Source organism: Phyllobates terribilis, unplaced genomic scaffold (assembly GCF_046119375.1).
Source record: "Phyllobates terribilis strain yellow unplaced genomic scaffold, ASM4611937v1 Scaffold_2__4_contigs__length_985480577, whole genome shotgun sequence".
NCBI classification, from domain to species: Eukaryota; Metazoa; Chordata; class Amphibia; order Anura; family Dendrobatidae; genus Phyllobates; species Phyllobates terribilis.
In genome coordinates, this window is record NW_027362762.1 from 414615325 (window position 1) to 414640255 (window position 24931).

Genomic DNA, 24931 nt, shown 5'->3' on the forward strand with positions numbered 1-24931 from the left:
GAAGACGCTTTCTTTAAAAAAGCCGGCCGGCAATTCAGCAGCGGCATACACCGGTACCCGACAATTTAGACATGAAGGAATAGAGCATCACACATAGATTAGATAGATAGAAACATGTCAGTCACATATATATGAAGTACAGTGACAGTGTTGCTTACTGTACTTGTCATTTAGTGTAAAGGATTTATTAAAAAATATAATAGTGTTTTCGTGCACTGTCTCTTTAAAAAAGCCGGCCGGCAATTCAGCAGCGGTACCCGACAATTTATAACAGACAGAATAGAGCTTCACACATAGATTAGATAGATAGAAACATGTCAGTCACATATATATGAAGTACAGTGACAGTGTTGCTTACTGTACTTGTCATTTACTGCAAAGGATTTATTAAAAAAAATAATAGTGTTTTCATGCACCGTCTCTTTAAAAAAGCCGGCCGACAATTCAGCATCTGTACCCGACAATTTATAACAGACAGAATAGAGCTTCACACATAGATTAGATAGATAGAAACATGTCAGTCACATATATAATAAGTACAGTGATAGTGTTGGTTACTGTACTTGTCATTTAGTATTAAAATAAAGGATTTATTATTAAAAAAAATTGGCGTGGGGTTCCCCGTAATTTTAGTCTCTAGCGGAGGTTAAGCAGACAGCTGGGGCAGATGTTTGAAGCCTGGGAAGGGGGTAATACCCACGGAGCTTCCCAGGCTACTAATATCAGCCCCCAGCTGAATACCTAGCCTTTACTAGCTATTAAAATGGTAGACCATCCCCAAAAAAAATGACGTGGGGTCCCCCCTAATTTAATAGCTAGCAAAGGCTAGGCAGACAGCTGGGGGCTGATATTAATAGCCCAGGAAGGGAGCCATGAATATTGGCCCCCTCCCAGGCTAGAAACACCAGCCGTCAGCCGCCCCAGAAATGGCGCATCCATAGGATGCGCCAATTCTGGCACTTAGCCTCGCTCTTCCACGCTGCCCTGGTGCGGTGGCAGTGGGGTAATAGGGTTGGGGTTGATGTCAGCTTATAATGCCAGCTGACATCAAGCCCAGGTTAGTAATGGAGAGGCGTCTATAAGACACCCCCATTACTAACCCCATAGTCAAAGTTAAAAAAAAAACACAAACACCCAGAATAAAGTCCTTTAATTGAAATAAAGACACAATTCTTTATTGTTCTAAATTAAACCATACTTACCGTCACGCCCATTCCAGCTGAAGCCAACGATCTCCTGCAATAAAAGAAAAATAATAAAGCAACCTCATCCTTACCTTTCCATGGTTCCCACGACAGCTTCAGCTCTGCTACATCGAGATGACAGGCTGGACCGCAGCAGAACGCTGCCATCCAGCTTGCCATGCTGCACACACTGAGAAGCGCAGGCATGCTTGCGCTCCTCAGTGTCTGACTGTGACGGCATCCAGATGAGCCGACAATGAACTCGGCTCACCTCATGTACGTCACTGACAGCATGGGAAAATTCTCCTGCACTCAGCGCTTCAGCGTGAGAATTTTCCCACGCTGTCAGTGACGTGCATAAGGTGAGCCGAGTTCATTGGACATGACCTCGGCTCATCTTGATGCCGTCACAGCCAGACACTGAGTAGCGCAAGCATGCCTGCGCTTCTCAGTGTCTGCGGGATGACAGGCTGGATGGCAGCGTTCTGCTGCGGTCCAGCCTGTCATCTCGATGTAGCAGAGCTGAAGCTGTCGTGGGAACCATGGAAAGGTAAGGATGAGGTTGCTTTATTATTTTTCTTTTATTGCAGGAGATCGTTGGCTTCAGCTGGAATGGGCGTGACGGTAAGTATGGTTTAATTTAGAACAATAAAGGAATGTGTCTTTATTTCAATTAAAGGACTTTATTCTGGGTGTTTGTGTTTTCTTTTAACTTTGACTATGGGGTTAGTAATGGGGGTGTCTTATAGACGCCTCTCCATTACTAACCTGGGCTTGATGTCAGCTGGCATTATAAGCTGACATCAACCCCAACCCTATTACCCCCTGCCACCGCACCAGGGCAGCGTGGAAGAGCGAGGCTAAGTGCCAGAATTGGCGCATCCTATGGATGCGCCATTTCTGGGGCGGCTGACGGCTGGTGTTTCTAGCCTGGGAGGGGGCCAATATTCATGGCTCCCTTCCTGGGCTATTAATATCAGCCCCCAGCTGTCTGCCTAGCCTTTGCTAGCTATTAAATTAGGGGGGACCCCACGTCATTTTTTTTGGGGGGGTCCTCCATTTTAATAGCTAGTAAAGGCTAGGTATTCAGCTGGGGGCTGATATTAGTAGCCTGGGAAGCTCCGTGGGTATTACCCCCTTCCCAGGCTTCAAACATCTGCCCCAGCTGTCTGCTTAACCTCCGCTAGAGACTAAAATTACGGGGAACCCCACGCCAATTTTTTTTAATAATAAATCCTTTATTTTAATACTAAATGACAAGTACAGTAACCAACACTGTCACTGTACTTATTATATATGTGACTGACATGTTTCTATCTATCTAATCTATGTGTGAAGCTCTATTCTGTCTGTTATAAATTGTCGGGTACAGATGCTGAATTGCCGGCCGGCTTTTTTAAAGAGACAGTGCATGAAAACACTAATGTTTTTTTTAATAAATCCTTTGCAGTAAATGACAAGTACAGTAAGCAACACTGTCACAGTACTTCATATATATGTGACTGACATGTTTCTATCTATCTAATCTATGTGTGAAGCTCTATTCTGTCTGTTATAAATTGTCGGGTACAGATGCTGAATTGCCGGCCGGCTTTTTTAAAGAGGCGGTGCATGAAAACACTATTATATTTTTTAATAAATCCTTTACACTAAATGACAAGTACAGTAAGCAACACTGTCACTGTACTTCGTATATATGTGGCTGACATGTTTCTATCTATCTAATCTATGTGTGATGCTCTATTCTTTCGGTTCTAAATTGTCGGGTACAGATGCTGAATTGCCGGCCGGCTTTTTTAAAGAGACGGTGCATGAAAACACTATTATTTTTTTTGATAAATCCTTTACACTAAATGACAAGTACAGTAAGCAACACTGTCACTGTGCTTCTTATATGTGTGACTGACATGTTTCTATCTAATCTATGTGTGAAGCTCTATTCTTTCGGTTCTAAATTGTCAGGTACCGGTGTATGCCGCTGATGAATTGCCGGCTTTTCATGTTTCACTGTCAGCACTGTTCCCATCGATTTGGGCAATCACTGTAATGCCACAACCACCATGGCTGTGGCATTACAGTGAGTGGCAGACAATCCCTGCATGATTGGTGCTCTAAATAGCGCCAGACATGCAGGACACGCTTTTGGTGCACGAACAGTTATCGAACATAACCTCGAACAGCCGAATTTTTTGCAAATCGTTCGGGTTCGTCGAACAACTCGAACACAGCAAAAAACAGCTCGAATTTGAGATTGGCGAACAGTTCTAGTCGAACACCGCTCATCTCTAGTCTTTACTTTTTTAAAAAGCTTCTCTTTCTTACATTACACTTTCTTTTTCAGAATTCTGCATTATTATTCTGTTTGAAATTATTATACCAAAGGATTAAAGACATAATGAAAAGCATATACTATGCTGTTATTTTTTGCACAAGTTTCAAATTAACCCCTTAATCACCAGAGCATTTTCCGTTTTTGCGTTTTAGTTTTTTGATCCCCTTCTTCCCAGAGCCATAACGTGTTTATTTTTCAGTCAATATGGTTATGTGAGGGCTTATATTTTGCGGGACAAGTTGTACTTTAGAACACCACCATTGGTTTTACCATATCGTGTACAGAAAAATGGGAAAAAAATCCTAGCGCGGTGAAATTGCAAAAAAAGTGCAATTCCACAGTTGTTGTTTTTTTTTTTTTTTTTTTACCACATTCACTAAATGTAAAAAACTGACCAGCTATTATTATTTTCCAGGCCATTACGAGTTTGTAGACACCAAACATGTATAGGTTCTTTTTTATTTAGGTGGTGAAAAAAAATCAAAGTTTGCTAAAAAAAAAAAAAAGGCACCATTTTACGAGACCCGTAGCGTCTCAATTTTTCAGGATCTGGGGCTGGGTGAAGGCTTATTTTTTGTTCGCCGAGCTGATGTTTTTTTATTGATACCATGTTGGGGTAGGTCCGATGTTTTGATCGCCCATTATTGCATTTTATTGGAAAAAAAAAACGTAATTCTGGCGTTCAGTATTTTTTTCCTGTTACGCCATTTACCAATCAGATTAATTATTTTTTTATATTGATAGATTGGGCGATTCTGAAAGCGGCGATACCAAATATGTGCATGTGTGGTTTTTTGCTGTTTTATTTTGAATGGGGCGAAAGGGGGGTGATTTAAACTTTTATATATTTTTTATTTTTTTAATATTTTTAAAAACTTTTTTTTACAATTTTTGAATGCTTCAATAGTCTCCATAGGAAACTAGAAGCAGCACTTGTCAGATCTCTTCTGTTACACACAATTGATGATTAGATCGCCTGTGTGTAGCAGATTTGCTCACTTGCTATGAGCACCGTCCACTGGGCGGCGCTCATAGCAGTCTGGCAGTGACAAATACAGGGGTCTCCTGCAGACCCTGGGTGTGTCATGCCAACCCATCGGTGACCCGCAATCATGTGACAGGGTCACCGATGGACGGGATAAGTGACGCGCATCCGGTTTGAGCGAGTTAAATGCCGCTGTCAGAGATTGACAGCGGCATTTAACTAGATAACAGCCGCGGGTGGATCGCGATTCCACCGGCGGCTGTTGCGGGCACATGTCAGCTGTACAGATCAGCTGTCATGTGCCCGGTTTAGAGCAGAATCAGTGCCGGAGCTTGCGCTGAACAGGGGGTTACTTCCACGTCATAAAGGGGTTAAATAGTACTGTATTTTTGCTACTTTTCAGCTAAATATAACTAAATTCTCTTACATGAATATTTAGAATTAACAGTAGATTGCTATTCATACCCTAAACTTAAACATTCTTTAATTCTATCATAGTTTTAACCAATCAATTTTGTCTTTAAGATTTAATTTTTTTTTCTACATAAAAAATATCATATCATGCACTATTTTGCTCATGAAGCAACCATATGAAACTTTTAACATTTTCTAAATTGTGCAAATCCATAACGCAATACAAGCTTTAACTCAGCATATCCCCAATTCATACAGAGGAATACAGTTGTTGTCTCACAGATTCAGACAGTATCAATGAAGAAAAATTCTAAATTAAGTATTTCATCATTTAAGCATTAATTTTACAAGGAAAAACCTTTAAATGGTGGAGTGCCTGTGGCTTGGAGATACAGAACTGTAGGAACCATGTATGCCAATATACAGGCTTAGACCTTAGAGTAGAAGAGAAAGTAATGGCAACAACTCATAAATACAGAATGTTTTTGATTTGTACAGACATAAGCATAGTAATTTCTCTCTTTACTCTGTGCATATGCGGAAAGTTGCTAATCAATAGTGTGGGCTGAGTTATACAGAACTCAGCAATCAGAAAATTAGTAGATCTTAAGCAGACAAAACAGTAATTTTATCAAAACTGCAGCATTTAGCCCAGTAAACTATGCATCACTGATCAGGGTCTCTATCCCAACATCATGCTACTCTCAAATGGGAAAGCAAACACCTGGTGAGAGATTCATTTTAAAGGAATAGTTAATAGAGGAGGTCTCCTATTGAAAATCTCCATCCCTTGGCCAGAGAAGAGACTTGTTGCAAAGTGCAACCCTGGGACCTAGAGGACCTTTTTTGCCCTTCATTACACAGGAAATTGATTTTAATTCACACTATAATGCCTTATTCTCCTAATTTTCTCAACAGCTAATGGGTAATTTCTTGGTGTCAAGGCAGCGACATTGTAGTCTGATAAGGAGCCCTTCTAACATATAGATATTGTTCAAAGCAAAGAACCCCATTGAGCTAAACTGTAGTAATTGGTCAGGTTAATTCTACTATATGTTATTCCATATAACTGAATGTTACATTTACTTCTGAATTAAATGCCAATGCTAAATTATACAGAGAGATAAAAAAATAATAAAAAATAATAAAAGAAGTCACATGAAATGTTTTCTTGTTGAATAATAAAAAACACATTATATTTTCATGAATTAGTTCATTAAGCTTTACTTACCTGATTGGTAAAGATGGATCTCCTGCATCCCACCAGTCTTTTGGAGGGCTTATATACATGCACCAGAGCTCCCAGCTGTATCCATGTGCTGAATTTTCATATCTTTGAACTTCAAATGTATCTTGCTTAATATTGTCTATTGAGGGTAAAATAACTCTCTTTCGGTTTTCTTGTATCCGAGACAAAACTGGCTCTGCCCTGTAAAATAAATTGTGATTAAGATAATTTGCATAAGATATAACAGTAGCTATGGAATATTACTGCAGAAACAAAAAGAAAAGTAAAAGATGTATTTTATGATAGCAAATCTAGAGGTTGTGGCTTAATGATAAATAGATTTATAAACTGGACAGACATTTACTGTATAACTCAAAAAACAGTTTTGATTCCAGCTCCGCTTTATTATGCCAATAGTGAACACTCCAATTCATCTCTTAAACATGTAAATTGGGAATTGCAATATTAGTTTATGAAATATTCACTTTACTGACATACACAGATGGAAAATAAAAACTAGAGATGTTGGTTCCTGATTAGCTAATATTTTAAGATCAAAATAGATGCAAATATAAAGATGCACCAGGTGAAGCACAAGATTATTTTTTTGAGCATGCTTATAACTAGCAACAATGACATTACAAAATAAATGTACTGTATTTTATTGATCAATTTGGTAAATATAATGACATAGCTCAAAAATTTCCACGTGGAAGACTAATAACACAGAAAGAACCTTTTTCACTTTCCAGTTAGGAAAGTCACATGAAAAATACTTGCGTAATCCATCTGGAACCTTTATTAAAAGAACAAATCATATCCAAATAGCATAATAACTAACAAAATATTCACGTTATAACATATGTTAAAAAACTTACTTCACATTAATGAAATCCATTAGAAAACTTTAGCTCTTTTGTAAGCATTCCATTCAGATCACAATTGCATTTATTCATTTAGTATTATTTCTCTTTGACTTGACAGATTTTTAACCAAGTTCTGTTTAAAGGGATCCTCTCTCCAGGTTTTCCAAATATAAACTACTTACCGAATCTGTTAGTAGTCTAGCAACATATATGTAAGCCCTCAACCCCCTCTGCATATCCCAAAAAATACCTTTTTTCATTTCTTCATATGGTGCAGTCCAATGAGCATCTCTGGTCTTGCTCGGTGCCTCTTCTGTCCCCGCAATCGCCTTTTTTCTGCTCTGCTTCATGTGGATGATGAATAGTACTTTAATGCACATTAGCTGGGAGATTACAATAAAGCACTGAAGACCCAGAGCAGTACAGAGCGAAGTTCACCTACACAGGTGCGAGATTGGGGGTACTGCATGGATGACGTAGAATGCGTCATCCACATGAAGCAATGCAGGAGGACGGCGGAGAGAAAGACTTTACCATGCCATATGAGTGGATTATAAAAAGTATTTTTTGGGATATGCAGAGAGGGTTGAGAGCTTATGTGCAGGTTGATAGACTGCTGTAAAAGCTGAATTAAAGGTGATGACAATAGTTTATATTGGGAAAACCTGTTGACTGGTTCTCTTTAACCCTGATGTTGTCCGATTAGAATCAAGGAGAAAAGGCCATGATCACAATTGATCACAGAACTACAGGGACTTGAGTTGCATTTCTTACATTAAAAATACCACATTCTGTCCCGCCCTATCCCAACCCCAGCTGCGCTTATTTCAGTGCAGCTGATCTAAAGTGGCATGAAAACTTCAAAGTCGCTAGTTTTTGAGCAACTGAGCGTTGAGCAAAAAAACTGCATCTTTTCAAAGCTTTTATGCTAGTTATGTGGTGGAAAAACTTTGTTGAATTGGCCACTATGCATACATCACAGGTGGATTTAGGGAAATCAGTACAAAAGTTGAGTATTTTTCCACCAGTTGGGTGGTTAGTCATATGACTGTTTTGTTGATGGAGCTCAAGTTAGAAAGAAAGTTGTAGCTTGAGGTCAAGTTGTGGTAAATTTGGAAAAATGTGGAAGATTTTGAGGGGGCAGTAAGAGTTCCAGTGCAATGCTGTAAAACCAGAAAGTTACACTGCTGGGACTGCAACCTTTGGGACCAACCTTAACCAACTGTAGTGTAGAGGCTGTACCTGAGCTCTGTATTATGTAGCTACCAAGATTTGCACCTCTGACTAAGTAAAAGTTAGGTTTTGCAGCTACATTTTTGATCAATTTTCTTGTTGCACCATACATCATACCTCTTTAGGGTCCTCACCTCCAAAACTTCATTATGTGACTTGTTTCATTTTACACTATCAGTGACCTGGTGAAATCATACTACTGGGGATTACTGGCAGGTGCCACAGGCATGACGGAATATTTTTAGTTTGCACATGATTTCCGAAGTCCATTGAGTGATTTGTGTATAGTGCACGTACTTATGAACCATTTTTTTCTATTTACCTTTCTTAAAAGAGTTGTCCCTATTCAGTTACTTTCATCTCTGTGGGCTGTTGGGTATTAAATAAACAAACTGCCCTGTATTCACCTTTCCCAGGTCCCCCGTCAAGACTCAATCTCTGCTCCAGATGTTTGACATTGACTGTTTCGCTTACACCAGGTCAATCAGTGAGCTCATTAGCCCTGCCCATGTAGACAAAACTCCACGCTCAGAGCCGCTGAGCTCACTGATTGCCTACCGTGCTGTAGACATAGACCGGATCAGCAGTGGAAACTTGCAGGTAGACACAGGGAGGCTGATCCAGCACTGAAAGGAACCAGCCCCACCTCATTAAGTACTTTATAGTAACATAATTAAGCATTTTTATGAGAGCTAACCATTTTTTAAGTACAGCCTATACCCACACAGGTGATAGTTCTGAAAAAAGTTAAATATAAACTGTCCCCAAGTCAGTATAGGGAATTTAATATCTAAAGAAAATCCTTGGATCACAGCAGCATTATCACTCTTTTTTTCAAGCAGTCCCAGCATTGTAGGATTGAGGGCACGCAAGTGGAATTTTAACTAGGAGGTTTGTATAAACCATTGACCAGTGAGGTTTTCACTCAAATTTCCTTTAAACCTGGATCATTTAGATTAGGCAAATTAAGGAGAAGATTTCATATATACAGTGTGTACGGAAAGTATTCAGACCTCTTTAAATTTTTCACTCTTTGTTTCATTGCAGCCATTTGGTAAATTCTAAAAAGTTCATTTTTTTTTCTCATTAAAGTACACTCTGCACCCCATCTTGACTGAAAAAAAAACAGAAATGTAGAAATTTTTGCAAATTTATTAAAAAAGAAAAACAGAAATATCACATGGTCATAAGTATTCAGACCCTTTGCTCAGACACTCATATTTAAGTCACATGCTGTCCATTTCCTTGTGATTATCCTTGAGATGGTTCTACTCTTTCATTGGAGTCCAGCTGTATTTAATTAAACTGATAGGACTTGATTTGGAAAGGCACACATCTGTCTATATAAGACCTCACAGTGCATGTCAGACCAAATGAGAATCATGAGCTCAAAGGAACTGCCCAAGGAGCTCAGAGACAGAATTGTGGCAAGGCACAGATCTGGTCAAGTTTACAAAAGAATTTCTGCATTACTCAAGGTTCCTAAGAGCACAGTGGCCTCCATAATCCTTAAATGAAAGAAGTTTGGGACCACCAGAAGTCTTCCTAGACCTGGCCATCCAGCCAAACTGAGCAATCGTGGGAGAAGAGCCTTGGTGAGAGAGGTAAAGAAGAACCCAAGATCACTGTGGCAGGAGGGAGATGGGAGAAAGTTCCACAAAGTCAACTATCACTGCAGCCCTCCACCAGTTGTGCCTTTTTGGCAGAGTGGCCCGACGGAAGCCTCTCCTCACTGCAAGACATATGAATGCCAAAAAACACATGAAGGACTCCCAGACTATGAGAAATAAGATTCTCTGGTCTGATGAGACAAAGATAGAACGTTTTGGTAATAATTCTAAGTGGTATGTGTGGAGAAAACCAGGCACTGCTCATCACATGCCCAATACAATGCCAACAGTGAAACATGGTGGTGGCAGCATCATGCTATGTGGGTGTTTTTCAGCTGCAGGGACAGGATGACTGGTTGCAATTGAAGGAAACATGAATGCAGCCAAGTACAGAGATATTATGGATGAAAACCTCTTCCAGAGTGCTCTGGACCTCAGACTTGGCCGAAGGTTCACCTTCCAACAAGACAATGACGCTAAGCACACAGCTAAAATAACAAAGGAGGGTCTTCAGAACAACTCTGTGACCATTTTTGCCCAGCCAGAGCCCTGACCTAAACCCAATTGAGCATCTCTGGAAAGACCTGAAAATGGCTGTCCTCCAACGTTCACCATCCAACATGACGAAACTGGAAAGGATCTGTAAGGAAGAATGGCAGAGGGTCCCCAAATCCAGGTGTGAAAAACTTGTTGCATCATTCCCAACAAGACTCATGGCTGTACTAGCTCAAAAGGGTGCTTCTACTCAATACTGGGCAAAGGGTCTGAATACTTATGACCATGTGATATTTCAGTTTTTCTTTTTTAATAAATTTGCAAAAATTTCTACATTTCTGCTTTTTTTCAGTCAAGATGGGGTGCAGAGTATACTTTAATGAGAAAAAATGAACTTTTTATAATTTACCAAATGGCTGCAATGAAACAAAGAGTGAAACATTTAAAGGGGTCTGAATAGTTTCTGTACTCACTGTATATAGTGAAGGAAATAAGTATTTGATCCCTTGCTGTTTTTGTAAGTTAGCCCACTAACAAAGACATGAACAGTCTATAATTTTAAGGGTAGGTTAATTTTAACATTGACAGATAGAATATCCCCCCCAAAAAATCAAGAAAATCACATTGTATAAATTAGATACATTTTTTTGCATTTTGCAGTGAGAAATAAGTATTTGATCCCTCTGGCAAACAACACTTAATACTTAGTGGCAAAACCCTTGTTGGCAAGCACAGCAGTCAGACGTTTTTTGTAGTTGATGATGAGGTTTGCACACATGTCAGGAGGAATTTTGGTGCACTCCTCTTTGCAGATCATCTCTAAATCATTAAGATTTTGAGGCTGTCGCTTGGTAACTCGGAGCTTCAACTCCCTCCATAAGTTTTCTATGGAATTAAGGTCTGGAGACTGGCTAGGCCACTCCATGACCTTACTGTGCTTCTTTTTGAGCCACTCCTTTGTTGCCTTGGCTGTATGTTTTGGGTCATTGTCTTGCTGGAAGACCCAGCCATGACCCATCTTCCCATCTTCAATGCTCTTACTGAGGGAAGGAGGTTGTTGGCCAAAATCTCGTGATACATGACCCCATCTTCCCTTCAGTATGGTGCAGTTGACATGTCCCCTTTGCAGAAAAGCACCCCCAAGGTATAATGTTTCCCCCACCATGCTTCACGATTGGGACAATGTTCTTAGGGTTGTACTCATCCTTCTTCTTCCTCAAAACAAAGCGAGTTGAGTTAATGCCAAAGAGCTCAATTTTTGTCTCATCTGTCTACAGCACCTTCTCCCAATAACTCACAAAATCATCCAGGTGTTCATTGGCAAACTTCAGATGGGCCTGCACATCTGCCTTCTTGAGCATGGGGACCTTGCAGGCACTGCAGGATTTTAAACCTTTAAGGCGTAATGTGTTACCAGTGGTTTTCTTGGTGACTGTTGTCCCGGCTGCCTTGAGATCATTAACAAGTTCCCCCTGTGTAGTTTTAGGCTGATCTCTCACCTTCCTCATGATCAAGGATACCCCATGAGGTGAGATTTTGCATGGTGCCCCAGATCAATGTCGATTGACGAGGTAACTAGTTGATTAGGAGCGTCTAACTGGTCGGTAGAAGCCAGAACTCATAATGGTTTGTAGGGTTCGAATACTTATTTCTCACTGCAAAATGCAAAAAAATTATCTAATTTATACAATGTGATTTTCTTGATTTTATTTGGATATTCTATCTCTCAATGTTAAAATTAACCTACACTTAAAATAATAGACTGTTCATGTCTTTGTCAGTGGGCAAACTTACAAAAACAGCAAGGGATTAATTACTTATTTCCTTCACTGTATCACGTTAATGTATTAACTTCATAGATATACAGTGACTAAAATATAACTAAACATTAATAAGGAAGACTGAAGTAGATTATTACCAAATAATTAAGAACAAATTTTCAGCCAACTACATGATGCTTTTTATATTGCTTACAGTTGAAAATGTCCTGCCACAGAAATTTTTATTTTTATTTTACTGTTTAACATTTAACTACCGTGGCCACTACATTTCCTGTAAGATGAATATCATTGCAAAATATTTATTCTGTTTACCTACCAGCCAGCTGTAAATTCAACATGTGCGTCGAAAAATCCAGTGATTTGTCCAGTTGCAACTTTCCAGCCTTCAATCCGAGCTCTAATTAATCCTTCTCTTTTATGATTGCGGACTACTTTAACAAGACCAGGATATCGCTTGTGAACATATTCTTCTAAAGGACCTTTTAGCTCCTCTGAGGAGAAAAGCAGAAAAAATTCAAATGAATAAACATTAATATAATAAAAACACAGATAGAAAAAAAGTTCAACAACATTTTCTCAGATACGTTTTTTTAATTAATCAAATTGAACAACTGTCTAGCCAACATTGCAAGTTAGAAAATGAGAAGAGCAGATGTAGCAGAACAGATTTTGACATTTAGAACAGTGTTTCTTGAAATGACATTGATTGAATCCATTGTTTTTCTAATATGTTAACTTGAGCTTCTCATTGAAGACAAAAAAAGGACTTACTGGTAGGAACTTTTTCTCAGTAGATTTAGTCATATTATGTGCTGTTTGCTCTATCTCCCTGTGACCAAGCTACATATTCTTTATTAACAGTGAAAATCTAAACGGTCCATGGTCTCTTCTAAACACTACACCACCACATTACATTTTCTGTGCAGCTCCCAATGTTAGTAGCAGAAGTACCTGTGCTGAATTTGGTAATATTTAAAAGTTACAAATTTAGCTTTATTACATTCACTTTTTTAAATTTGCCTTATGCCTAACCTTTCATTTGGAACCAGGTATTGATCAACAAAGTATGACTGATACAGTTGGGGTGAACATTAAAGTCACCTGTGAATACTCAGTACACATTACACTGGAGAAACTGCATTTTATGTATATATATATACAGAATATATATATATATATATATATATATATATATATATATATATATATATATATACACTGCTCAAAAAAATAAAGGGAACACTTAAACAACAGAATATAACTCCAAGTAAATCAAACTTCTGTGAAATCAAACTGTCCACTTAGGAAGCAACACTGATTGATAATCAATTTCACATGCTGTTGTGCAAATGGAATAGACAATAGATGGAAATTATTGGCAATTATCAAGACACACTCAATAAAGGAGTGGTTCTGCAGGTGGGGACCACAGACCACATCTCATTACCAATGCTTTCTGACTGATGTTTTGGTCACTTTTGAATGTTGATCATGCTTTCACACTCGTGGTAGCATGAGACGGACTCTACAACCCACAGAAGTAGCTCAGATAGTGCAGCTCATCCAGGATGGCACCTCAATGCGAGCTGTGGCAAGAAGGTTTGCTATGTCTGTCAGCGTAGTCTCCAGAGGCTGGAGGCGCTACCAGGAGACAGGCCAGTACACCAGGAGACGAGGAGGGGGCCGTAGGAGGGCAACAAACCAGCAGCAGGACAGCTACCTCTGCCTTTGTGCAAGGAGGAACAGGAGGAGCACTGCCAGAGCCCAGCATGTGTCTGCACAAACGGTTAGAAACCGACTCCATGAGGGTGGTATGAGGGCCCGACGTCCACAGATTGGGGTTGTGCTCACAGCCCAACATCGTGCAGGATGGTTGGCATTTGCCACAGAACACCAGGATTGGCAAAGTCGCCACTGGCGCCCTGTGCTATTCACAGATGAAAGCAGGCTCACACTGAGCAAGTGACAGACGTGACAGAGTCTGGAGACACCGTGGAGAGTGATCTGCTGCCTGCAACATCCTTCAGCATGACCAGTTTGGCAGTGGGTCAGTAATGGTGTGGGGTGACATTTCTTTGGAGGGCTGCACAGCCCTCCATGTGCTCGCCAGAGGTAGCCTGACTGCCATTAGGTACCGAGATGAGATCCTCAGACCCCTTGTGAGACCATATGCTGGTGCAGTTGGCCCTGGGTTCCTCCTAATGCAGGACAATGCCAGACCTCATGTGGCTGGAGTGTGTCAGCAGTTCCTGCAAGATGAAGGCATTGAAGCTATGGACTGGCCTGCCCGTTCCCCTGACCTGAATCCGATAGAGCAGATATGGGACATCATGTCTCGCTCCATCCACCAACGTCACGTTGCACCACAAACTGTCCAGGAGTTGGCAGATGCTTTAGTCCAGGTCTGAGAGGAGATCCCACAGGAGACCATCCGCAACCTAATCAGGAGCATGCCCAGGCATTATAGGGAGGTCATACAGGCACGTGGAGGCCACACACAATTACGAGCCTCATTTTGACTTGTTTTAAGGACATTACATCAAAGTTGGATCAGCCTGTAGTGTGTTTTTCCACTTTAATTTTGGGGGTGACTCCAAATCCAGGCCTCCATCGGTTAAAAAATTTGATTTCCATTGATGATTATTGTGTGATTTTGTTGTCAGCACATTCAACTTTGTACAGAACAAAGTATTCAGTGAGAATATTTCATTCATTCAGATCTAGGATGTGTTTTTTGAGTGTTCCCTTTATTTTTTGAGCAGTGTATATATATATATATATATATATATGTATGTATATATATATATATATATATATATATATATATACACACACACCATATATATGTATGTATGTATATATATATATATATATATATATATATATATATATATATGCACAGGTGCATCCCACAAAAATAGAATATCATAAAAAAGTTAATTTATTTCAGTTCTTCAATATAAAAAGGGAAACTCAGGTATTATATAGAGTCATTACAAGCAGAATGATCTATTTCAAGTGTGTATTTCTGTTAATGTTGTAGATTATAGCTTATAGCCAATGAAAACACAAAAGTCATTATCTCAATAAATTAGAATACTCTATAACACCAGCTTGAAAAATGATTTTACAATCCAAAATGTTGGCCTACTGAAATGTATGTTCAGTAACTGCACTCAATACTTAGTCAGGGCTCCTTTTGCATCAATTACTGCATCAATGCGGCGTGGCATGCAGGCGATCAGCCTGTGGCACTGCTGAGGTGTTATGGAAGCCCAGGTTGCTTTGATAGCAGCCTTCAGCTCGTCTGCATTGTTGGGTCTGGTATCTCTCATCTTCCTCTTGACAGTAGGGAATCTATGGGGTTAAGGTCAGGCGAGTTTGCAGGCCAATCAAGCACAATGATACTGTTGTTTTAAACCAGGTACTGCTACTGTTGGCAGTGTGGACAGGTGCCAAGTCCTGCTGGAGAATGAAATTTCCATTGTAATGCAGGCGCCGGGATGCAACGCACAGAGACACAAGGCGGGATCAGTCAGGGGTTACTAAAACCACTTTATATGCATAACAAGTATTATGCAAGGCGATTAGTAACAGTAATAATAAACAACAATTTGGAATAACAATGAGAAAATGTTTCAGTCAATAAGGGTAAAGTTCTCTGTATAAATGTGATGCACCCAGTCGTGGGAGTCACCACGTGATTTCTCGTTGTATGGCCCTAGCGGGGTGACCAGTTATTCCCGCTAGGCCGCAAGTCTCTTCCGGATAAAGACTGTTAGCTCCCAATTAGCCTCCCATGCACCAAACGGCCCCCTCCCAACCTGAAATCCTAATCCCAACTGTCCCCGGTACCGTGAGTGGAAATTGGAAGTGACATTCCTGTTCAATTGCGCGATTCCTCCGCTACTGCTGGCGTATCTCTCCTGTCGCAATCCTTTCTCAGCTCTTCTCGGCTTGACCGTCGACAGTAGTCTCTCACGCTTGAGGTGCAGGGATCCGGACCTTGGCTCTTGACAGGTGGCGTCGGGTCTCAGGAACTTACTCTATGTGGGGCACAGGTCCTGACTCTAGGCAACACATGCAGGGCTCAGGGCGCTTCTGTGAGGAGTCCAGAACTTCTCAGGTGGTGTCTGACTCTGATGCAGTGCAGGCTTCTGGCTGGGGTCTGCCACGCTGGGCTCTGCGGTCCCTCAGGAACACGTCTGCTCCACTCTGAGCCTGCTGCCAAATCTCCCTGTGTCTTGGCGTGAAGGGCTTTTATATCCAGGAAATTCCTCCTGGAGGTCACCTGATCAGATGAAGAATCTGAATCTCTTCCCCATCCAACTCTTCTGGCATAACTTGGTTCCGCTTTATTACGTCTGGCCAGCAGCTGGCAACCTTTCCTCATCTCTGACACATCCTGCAAGAATCCTCCTTTTTTGCATTCTACTACAGCATCACCAAAAAGCTTGTCGGCAGAAGGAAGCATGAAGTGCTCTAAAATTTCCTGGTAGATGGCTGCACTGACTTTGGTCTTGATAAAACATATTGGACCTACACCAGCAGATGACATGGCTCTCCAATCACTGATTGTGGAAACTTCACACTAGACCTCAAGCAGCATGGATTGTGTGCCTCTCCACTCTTCCTCCAGAATATGGGACCTTGATTTCCAAATGAAATGAAAGATTTACTTTGCATTTACTTAGTGTGTCAATGACTGCCTTCTGGACATCTGTCAAGTCAACGGTCTTCCCCATGATTGTGGAGCCTACTGAAACAGACTAAGGGACCTTTTTAAAACATGTAGGAAAACTTTGCAAGTATTTATTGTTAATTATTAGTGTTGAGCGAGTATGTTCTATTAACCTTTTCTCCGAGTATGCTCGGGCCGAGCTCCGAGTATTTAAAGCGGCTCGGTGATAAGGTTAAATCGCTCCCATGTGCATAATTTGCAACTGTTTGACAGCTTTATTACACGTGAGGAATGTCTATTTCTTACGCATTTCTCACATGTAATAAAGCTGTCAAACAGTTGCAAATCATGCACATGGGAGCGATTTAACCTTATCACCGAGCAGCTGTACATTCTCGGAGCTTGGCTCGAGCATACTCGACAGAACATACTCGCTCAACCCTATTAATTATTAAAATGTACTGAAATAATGACTTTTGTGTTTTCATTGGCTGTAAGCCATAATCATCAACATTAACAGAATTAAACACTTGAAATAGATCACTCTGTTTGTAATGACGCTATATAATATATGAGTTTCACTTTTTGTATTGAAGAGCTGAAATAAGTTAACTTTTTGATGATATTCTAATTTTGTGAGATGCACCTGTAAATACAGTACAGATCAAAAGTTTGGACACACCTTCTCATTTAAAGATTTTTCTGTATTTTCTTGACTATGGAAACTGTACATTCACACTGAAGGCATCAAAACTATGAATTAACACATGCGGAATTATATACTTAACAAAAAAGTGTGAAACAGCTGAAAATGTCTTATATTCTAGGTTCTTCAAAGTAGCCACCTTTTGCTTTGATGACTGCTTTGCACACCCTTGGCATTCTCTTGATGAGCTTCAAGAGGTAGTCACCGGAAATGGTCTTCCAACAATCTTAAAGGAGTTCCCAGACATGCTTTGCACTTGTTGGCCCTTTTGCCTTCACTCTGCAGTCCAGCTCACCCCAAACCATCTCGATTGGGTTCAGGTCTGGTGACTGTGGAGGCCAGGTCATCTGGCGTAGCACCCCATCACTCTCCTTCTTGGTCAAATAGTCCTTACACAGCCTGGAGGTGTGTTTGGGGTCATTGTCCTGTTGAAAAATAAATGATAGTCCAACTAAACGCAAACCAGATGGAATAGCATGCTGCTGCAAGATTCTGTGGTAGCCATGCTGGTTCAGTATGCCTTCAATTTTTTTGTCACCAGCAAAGCACCCCCACACTATCACACCTTTTCCTCCATGCTTCACAGTGGGAACCAGGCATGTTGAGTCCATCCGATCACCTTTTCTGCTTCGCACAAAGACACGGTGGTTGGAACCAAAGATCTCAAATTTGGACTCATCAGACCAAAGCACAGATATCCACTGGTCTAATGTCCATTCCTTGTGTTCTTTAGCCCAAAAAAGTCTTTTCTACTTGTTGCCTGTCCTTAGCAGTGGTTTCCTAGCAGCTATTTTACCATGAAGGCCTGCTGCACAAAGTCTCCTCTTAACAGTTGTTGAAGAGATGTGTCTGCTGCTAGAACTCTGTGTGGCATTGACCTGGTCTCTAATCTGAGCTGCTGTTAACCTGTGATTTATGAGGCTGGTGACTCAGATAAACTTGTCCTCAGAAGCAGAGGTGACTCTTGGTCTTCCTTTCCTGGGGCGGTCCTCATGTGAGCCAGTTTCTTTGTAGCGCTTGATGGTTTTTGCAACTGCTCTTGGGGACACTTTCAAAGTTTGCCCAATTTTTCGCACTGACTGACCTTCATTTCTTAAAGTAATGATGGCCACTCGTTTTCTTTACTTAGCTGCTTTTTTCTTGCCATAATACAAATTTTCACAGTCTATTCAGTAGGACTATCAGCTGTGTATCCACCTGACTTCTGCACAACACAACTGATGGTCCAAACCAAATTTATAAGGCAAGAAATCCCACTTATTAAACCTGACAGGGCACACCTGTGAAGTGAAAAACATTTCCGGTGACTACCTCTTGAAGCTCATCAAGAGAATGCCAAGAGTGTGTAAAGCAGTCATCAAAGCAAAAGGTGGCTACTTTGAAGAACCTAGAATATAAGACATATTTTCAGCAGTTTCACACTTTTTTGTTAAGTATATAATTCCACATGTGCTAATTAATAGTTTTGATGCCTTCAGTGTGAATGTACAATTTTCATAGTCATGAAAATACAGAAAAATCTTTAAATGAGAAGGTGTGTCCAAACTTTTGGTCTTTACTGTATTTGATACAGAAAGACACAAGATGCAAGATATCAAAATATAAGCTTAGCAGGAAAAAGATACAACATTTAAAACAATTCCAGGACACACAAAGACATTCTTTGTTCAGTTTAAAGCTAAGCGCAAAGTAAAACAAATCGATGAATAATTAGAAATTAAACCTGCAAACCTGCCCCCTTTTTGTCAGTGCGCAAGCACCATGCTATTATAACCAGGGTCAAGCAGTCTAAATGGTACAAGACTATCTCCAAAAACCTTGGCATCTCAGGGTCAAGAGTTCCAAATGTGATCTAGAAGTTTGCTACTAATGGAACATGCAAGAACCTTCCAGGACCTGGTGGAAATATGAATAAGTCCTGTAGACATCTGCAGTAAAGATTTCGATCTGTAACATTTGTCACACAGTGAATAAAACAGTGCTGTTTAAAAGGCTGAGAAGGACAACATTGCTTAAAGAATAATTAAGGGATAGTACTTTGTAAAATGGTACATAGACATTCCACAATCTATCTGCAAAAAAATTCTATGGAAAGAAGAAACCAAACTAGAACACTTTGGCACTTGGGCGTTATATTTATGAACTACAAAATTAAGCCTAAAAAAGAAAAGTGAGCCCTATCTAGAGTGAAACATGGTGAGTAGTGATGAGCGATACCTTCCGATATCAGGAAATATCGGATCGGATTGGATCGGGCCGATACCCAAAAAGTATCGGATATCGCCGATTCCGATACCGGAAACCAATGCAAGTCAATAGGACACAAATATCAGAATGAAAATAAATCCTTTCTTTCCTTGTAGGTTAATTCTACATGAAGGAAAACAACTAACAATAATGTAGAATGTATTGGGGGAGGTGGTTGTCCAAATCGATGGGAACAGTACTCACAGTGAACCATGAAAAGCCGGCAATTCAGCAGCGGCATATACCGGTACCCGACAATTTAGAACAGAAAGAATAGCGCTTCACACATAGATTAGATAGATAGAAACATGTCAGTCACATATATAAGAAGTACAGTGACAGTGTTGGTTACTGTACTTGTCATTTAGTGTTAAAGGATTTATTTAAAAAAATAATAGTGTTTTCATGCACCATCTCTTTAAAAAAGCCTGCCGGCAATTCAGCAGCGGCACCCGACAAGTTAGAACAGAAAGATAGAGCACCACACATAGATTAGATAGATAGAAACATGTCAGTCACATATATAAGAAGTACAGTGACAGTGTTGGTTTCTGTATTTGTCATTTAGTGTTAAAATAAAGGATTTATAAAAAAAAAATTGGCGTGGGGTTCCCTGTAATTTTAGTCTCTAGCGGAGGTTAAGCAGACGGCTGGGGCAGATGTTTGAAGCCTGGAAAGGGGGTAATACCCACGGAGCTTCCCAGGCTACTAATATCAGCCCCCAGCTGAATACCTAGCCTTTACTAGCTATTAAAATGGGGGACCCCCAAAAAATGACGTGGGGTCCCCCCTATTTTAATAGCTAGAAAAGGCTAGGCAGACAGCTGGGGGCTGATATTAATAGCCCAGGAAGGGTGCCATGAATATTGGCCCCCTCCCAGGCTAGAAACACCAGCCATCAGCCGCCCCAGAAATGGCACATCCATAGGATGCGCCAATTCTGGCACTTAGCCTCGCTCTTCCCACTGCCCTTTAGCGGTGGCAGTGGGGTAATAGGGTTGGGGTTGATGTCAGCTTATAATGCCAGCTGACATCAAGCCCAGGTTAGTAATAGAAAGGCGTCTATAAGACACCCCCATTACTAACCCCATAGTCAAAGTTAAAAAAAACACAAACACCCAGAATAAAGTCCTTTAATTGAAATAAACACACAATTCTTTATTATTCTAAATTAAACCATACCTACCGTCACGCCCATTCCAGCTGAAGCCAACGATCTCCTGCAATAAAAGAAAAATAATAAACCAACATCATCCTTACCTTTCGATGGTTCCCAGGACGGTTCCAGCTCTGCTACATTCACATGACAGGCTGGATCGCAGCAGAAAGCTGCCATCCAGCCTGTCATGCCGCAGGCAGACATTGAGAAGCGCAGGCATGCTTGTGCTCCTCAGTGTCAGGCTGTGACGGCATCCAGATGAGCCGACAATGAACTCAGCTCACCTCATGCACGTCACTGACAGCGTGGGAGAATTCTCCTGCGCATGCGGTGAGCATGAGAGACTCGGCTCATCTGGATGCCGTCACAGCCTGACACTGAGGAGCGCAAACATGCCTGCGCATCTCAGTGTCTGCCTGCGGCATGACAGGCTGGATGGCAGCTTTCTGCTGCGATCCAGCCTGTCATCTCGATGTAGCAGACCTGGAGCTGTCCTGGGAACCATCGAAAGGTAAGGATGATGTTGGTTTATTATTTTTCTTTTATTGCAGGAGATCGTTGGCTTCAGCTGGAATGGGCGTGATGGTAGGTACGGTTTAATTTAGAAAAATAAAGAATTGTGTGTTTACTTCAATTAAAGGACTTTATTCTGGGTGTTGTGTTTTTTTTAAAATACTTGACTAGAAACTCATGGCGGTCATGTCTAATATTGGCGTGACCCCATGAATTTCAGGCTTATGGCCAGCTGATAATGCCAAGCTGGCCCTAACCCCTTTATTACCTCAGTAACCTTTCACCAGAGTTCAAAGCCACCGGGTCTCCCGGAAGCTAGGAGGCCCAGAAACCTCATGGGAAACTTTGAGGGACATTTTAAAGGGGTTGTCGGGTAAAAAACAATAAATCTGTGCTCACTCTGTGAGACTGCAGTCTTATGAATCCCCACAGTGCACGCACCAATTTTTAACCCGGGGCCAGAGGGTATGTATGAATTATACATACCCCCGGCCAGTGGGCGCACTTCTATGGAGCGAGGCTGCTCCCTCTAGTCGGCCACTCCCACTACACATTATTTCAGGAATTTCATGAAATAATTAAAAAAAAATTGACGTGGGGCTTCGCACTATATTTGTGTCCAGCCAGGTACAGCAGGCAGGAACGGGCTGCCCCCAACCACCAGCTGCCTATTTGTACCTGGCCAGACACAACAATATAGGGAAGCCCTTTTTTTCTTAATTATTTCATGAATTTCATGAAATAATTAAAAAAAAAAAAATACGTAGAGCTTCGCCCTATTTTTGTGTCCAGCCAGGTACAACTAGGCAGCTGGGGGCTGGAATCTGCAGCGCAGGGAGGCCCAAGCTTTCTGGGCTCCCCCCCGCTGCAAATTGCAGTCCGCAACCACCCCGGAAAATGGCGCGTTCATAGAAGCGCCATCTTCTGGCGCTGTACCCAACTCATCCAGGGCCCTGGTGCGGTAGCTCACTGGGTAATAAAGGGGTTAGGGCCAGCTTGGCATTATCAGCTGGCCCTAAGCCCGAAATTCATGGGGTCACGCCAATATTAGACATGACCGCCATGAATATCTAGTAAAGTATTTTAAAAAAAAACACAACACCCAGAATAAAGTCCTTTAATTGAAATAAACACACAATTCTTTATTGTTCTAAATTAAACCATACTTACCATCACGTCCATTCCAGCTGAAGCCAACGATCTCCTGCAATAAAAGTAAAATAATAGAGCAACATCATCCTTACCTTTCCATGGTTCCCAGGACAGCTTCAGCTCTGCTACATCGAGATGACAGGCTGGACCTGCAGAACGCTGCCATGCAGCCTGTCATCCCGCAGACACTGAGAAGCGCTGGCATGCTTGCCCTCCTCAGTGTCAGGCTGTGACGGCATCCCGATGAGCCGAGTCTCTCACGCTCACCGCATGCGCAGGAGAATTCTCCCACGCTGTCAGTGACGTGCATGAGGTAAGCTGAGTTCATTGTCGGCTCATCTTTATGCCGTCACAGCCAGACACTGAGGAGCGCAAGCATGCATGCGCTTCTCAGTGTCTGCGGGATGACAGGCTGGATGGCAGCGTTCTGCTGCGGTCCAGCCTGTCATCTCGATGTAGCAGAGCTGGAGCTGTCCTGGGAACCATGGAAAGGTAAGGATGAGGTTGCTTTATTATTTTATTTTTATTGCAGGAGATCGTTGGCTTCAGCTGGAATGGGTGTGACGGTAAGTATGGTTTAATTTAGAACAATAAAGAATTGTGCGTTTATTTCAATTAAAGGAATTTATTCTGGGTGTTTGTGTTTTTTTTAACTTTGACTATGGGGTTAGTAATGGGGGTGTCTTATAGATGCCTCTCCATTACTAACCTGGGCTTGATGTCAGCTGTCATTATAAGCTGACATCAGCCCCATCCCCATTACCCCACTGCCACCGCTAAAGGGCAGTGGGAAGAGCGAGGCTAAGTGTCAGAATTGGCGCATCCTATGGATGCGCTATTTCTGGGGCGGCTGACGGCTGGTGTTTCTAGCCTGGGAGGGGGCCAATATTCATGGCACCCTTCCTGGGCTATTAATATCAGCCCCCAGCTGTCTGCCTAGCCTTTGCTAGCTATTAAAATAGGGGGGACCCCACGTCATTTTTTTTGGGAGGTCCCCCATTTTAATAGCTAGTAAAGGCTAGGTATTCAGCTGGGGGCTGATATTAGTAGCCTGGGAAGCTCCGTGGGTATTACCCCCTTCCCAGGCTTCAAACATCTGCCCCAGCCATCTGCTTAACCTCCGCTAGAGACTAAAATTAGGGGGAACCCCACGCCAATTTTTTTTTTAATAAATCCTTTATTTTAACACTAAATGACAAGTACAGTAATCAACACTATCACTGTACTTCTTATATATGTGACTGACATGTTTCTATCTATCTAATCTATGTGTGATTCTCTATTCTTTCTATTCTAAATTGTCGGGTACAGATGCTGAATTGCTGGCCGGCTTTTTTAAAGAGACGGTGCATGAAAACACTAATATTTTTTAAAATAAATCCTTTACACTAAATGACACGTACAGTAAGCAACACTGTCACTGTACTTCAAATATATGTGACTGACATGTTTCTATCTATCTAATCTATGTGTGATTCTCTATTCTTTCTGTTCTAAATTGTCGCGTACCGCTGCTGAATTGCCGGCCGGCTTTTTTTAAGAGACGGTGCATGAAAACACTAATATTTTTTTTAATAAATCCTTTACACTAAATGACAAGCACAGTAAGCAACACTGTCACTGTACTTCATATATATGTGACTAACATGTTTCTATCTATCTAATCTATGTATGAAGCTCTATTCTTTCTGTTATAAATTGTCTGGTACCGGTGGATGCCGCTGCTGAATTGCCGGCTTTTCATGTTTCACTGTGAGCACTGTTCCCATCGATTTGGGCAACCACCTCCCCCAATACATTCTACATTATTGTTAGTTGTTTTCCTTCATGTAGAATTAACCTACAAGGAAAGAAAGGGTTTATTTTCATTCCGATATTTGTGTCCCATTGACTTGCATTGGTTTACAGTATCGGAATCGGCGATATCCGATACTTTTTGGGTATCGGCCCGATCCAATCCGATCCGATATTTCCTGATATCGGAAGGTATCGCTCAACACTACTAGTTACCTGTCTTCTTACAATTAGTAAACTCCTCACTATGCAGGAATTACAACATATACTTTGCTGTTTTAATACAGGTACAGGAGTTATTTTCCTTACACTTACATGCTGTCTGATCTCACTCTCCCTCCACAATGACAGCTGTAAGATGATATCTGGAAGTGTTTGTAACATAACTCAGCTCCACTGTATCTCTACACAGTAGCTGCAGAGATCTGTGAGGAGAGGAAGGTTGGTTCTTTTCTCTCCTGCATGATGCTGCCTGCATGCAGGGGAAGAAGCAGGAAAAAACACAGACAAAAGAGCAATATATGGGCCCTTTGCAATTCAATAGATCATCA

The 24931-nt window shown here is 41.2% G+C and overlaps 1 protein-coding gene across 1 annotated transcript in view; it reads right to left on the minus strand.

Annotated features, from left to right (window-relative positions):
• The window catches only part of GALNT17 (polypeptide N-acetylgalactosaminyltransferase 17), a 938842-nt gene that overhangs the window by 476437 nt on the left and 437474 nt on the right, over positions 1–24931 (minus strand). Inside the window, exons 4-5 of the mRNA XM_073665134.1 lie at positions 12445–12619; positions 6147–6344 (exon numbers count right to left, since the gene is read on the minus strand). Coding sequence (XP_073521235.1) covers positions 6147–6344; positions 12445–12619 — 373 coding nt within the window. The remainder of the gene's footprint in view (positions 1–6146; positions 6345–12444; positions 12620–24931) is intronic.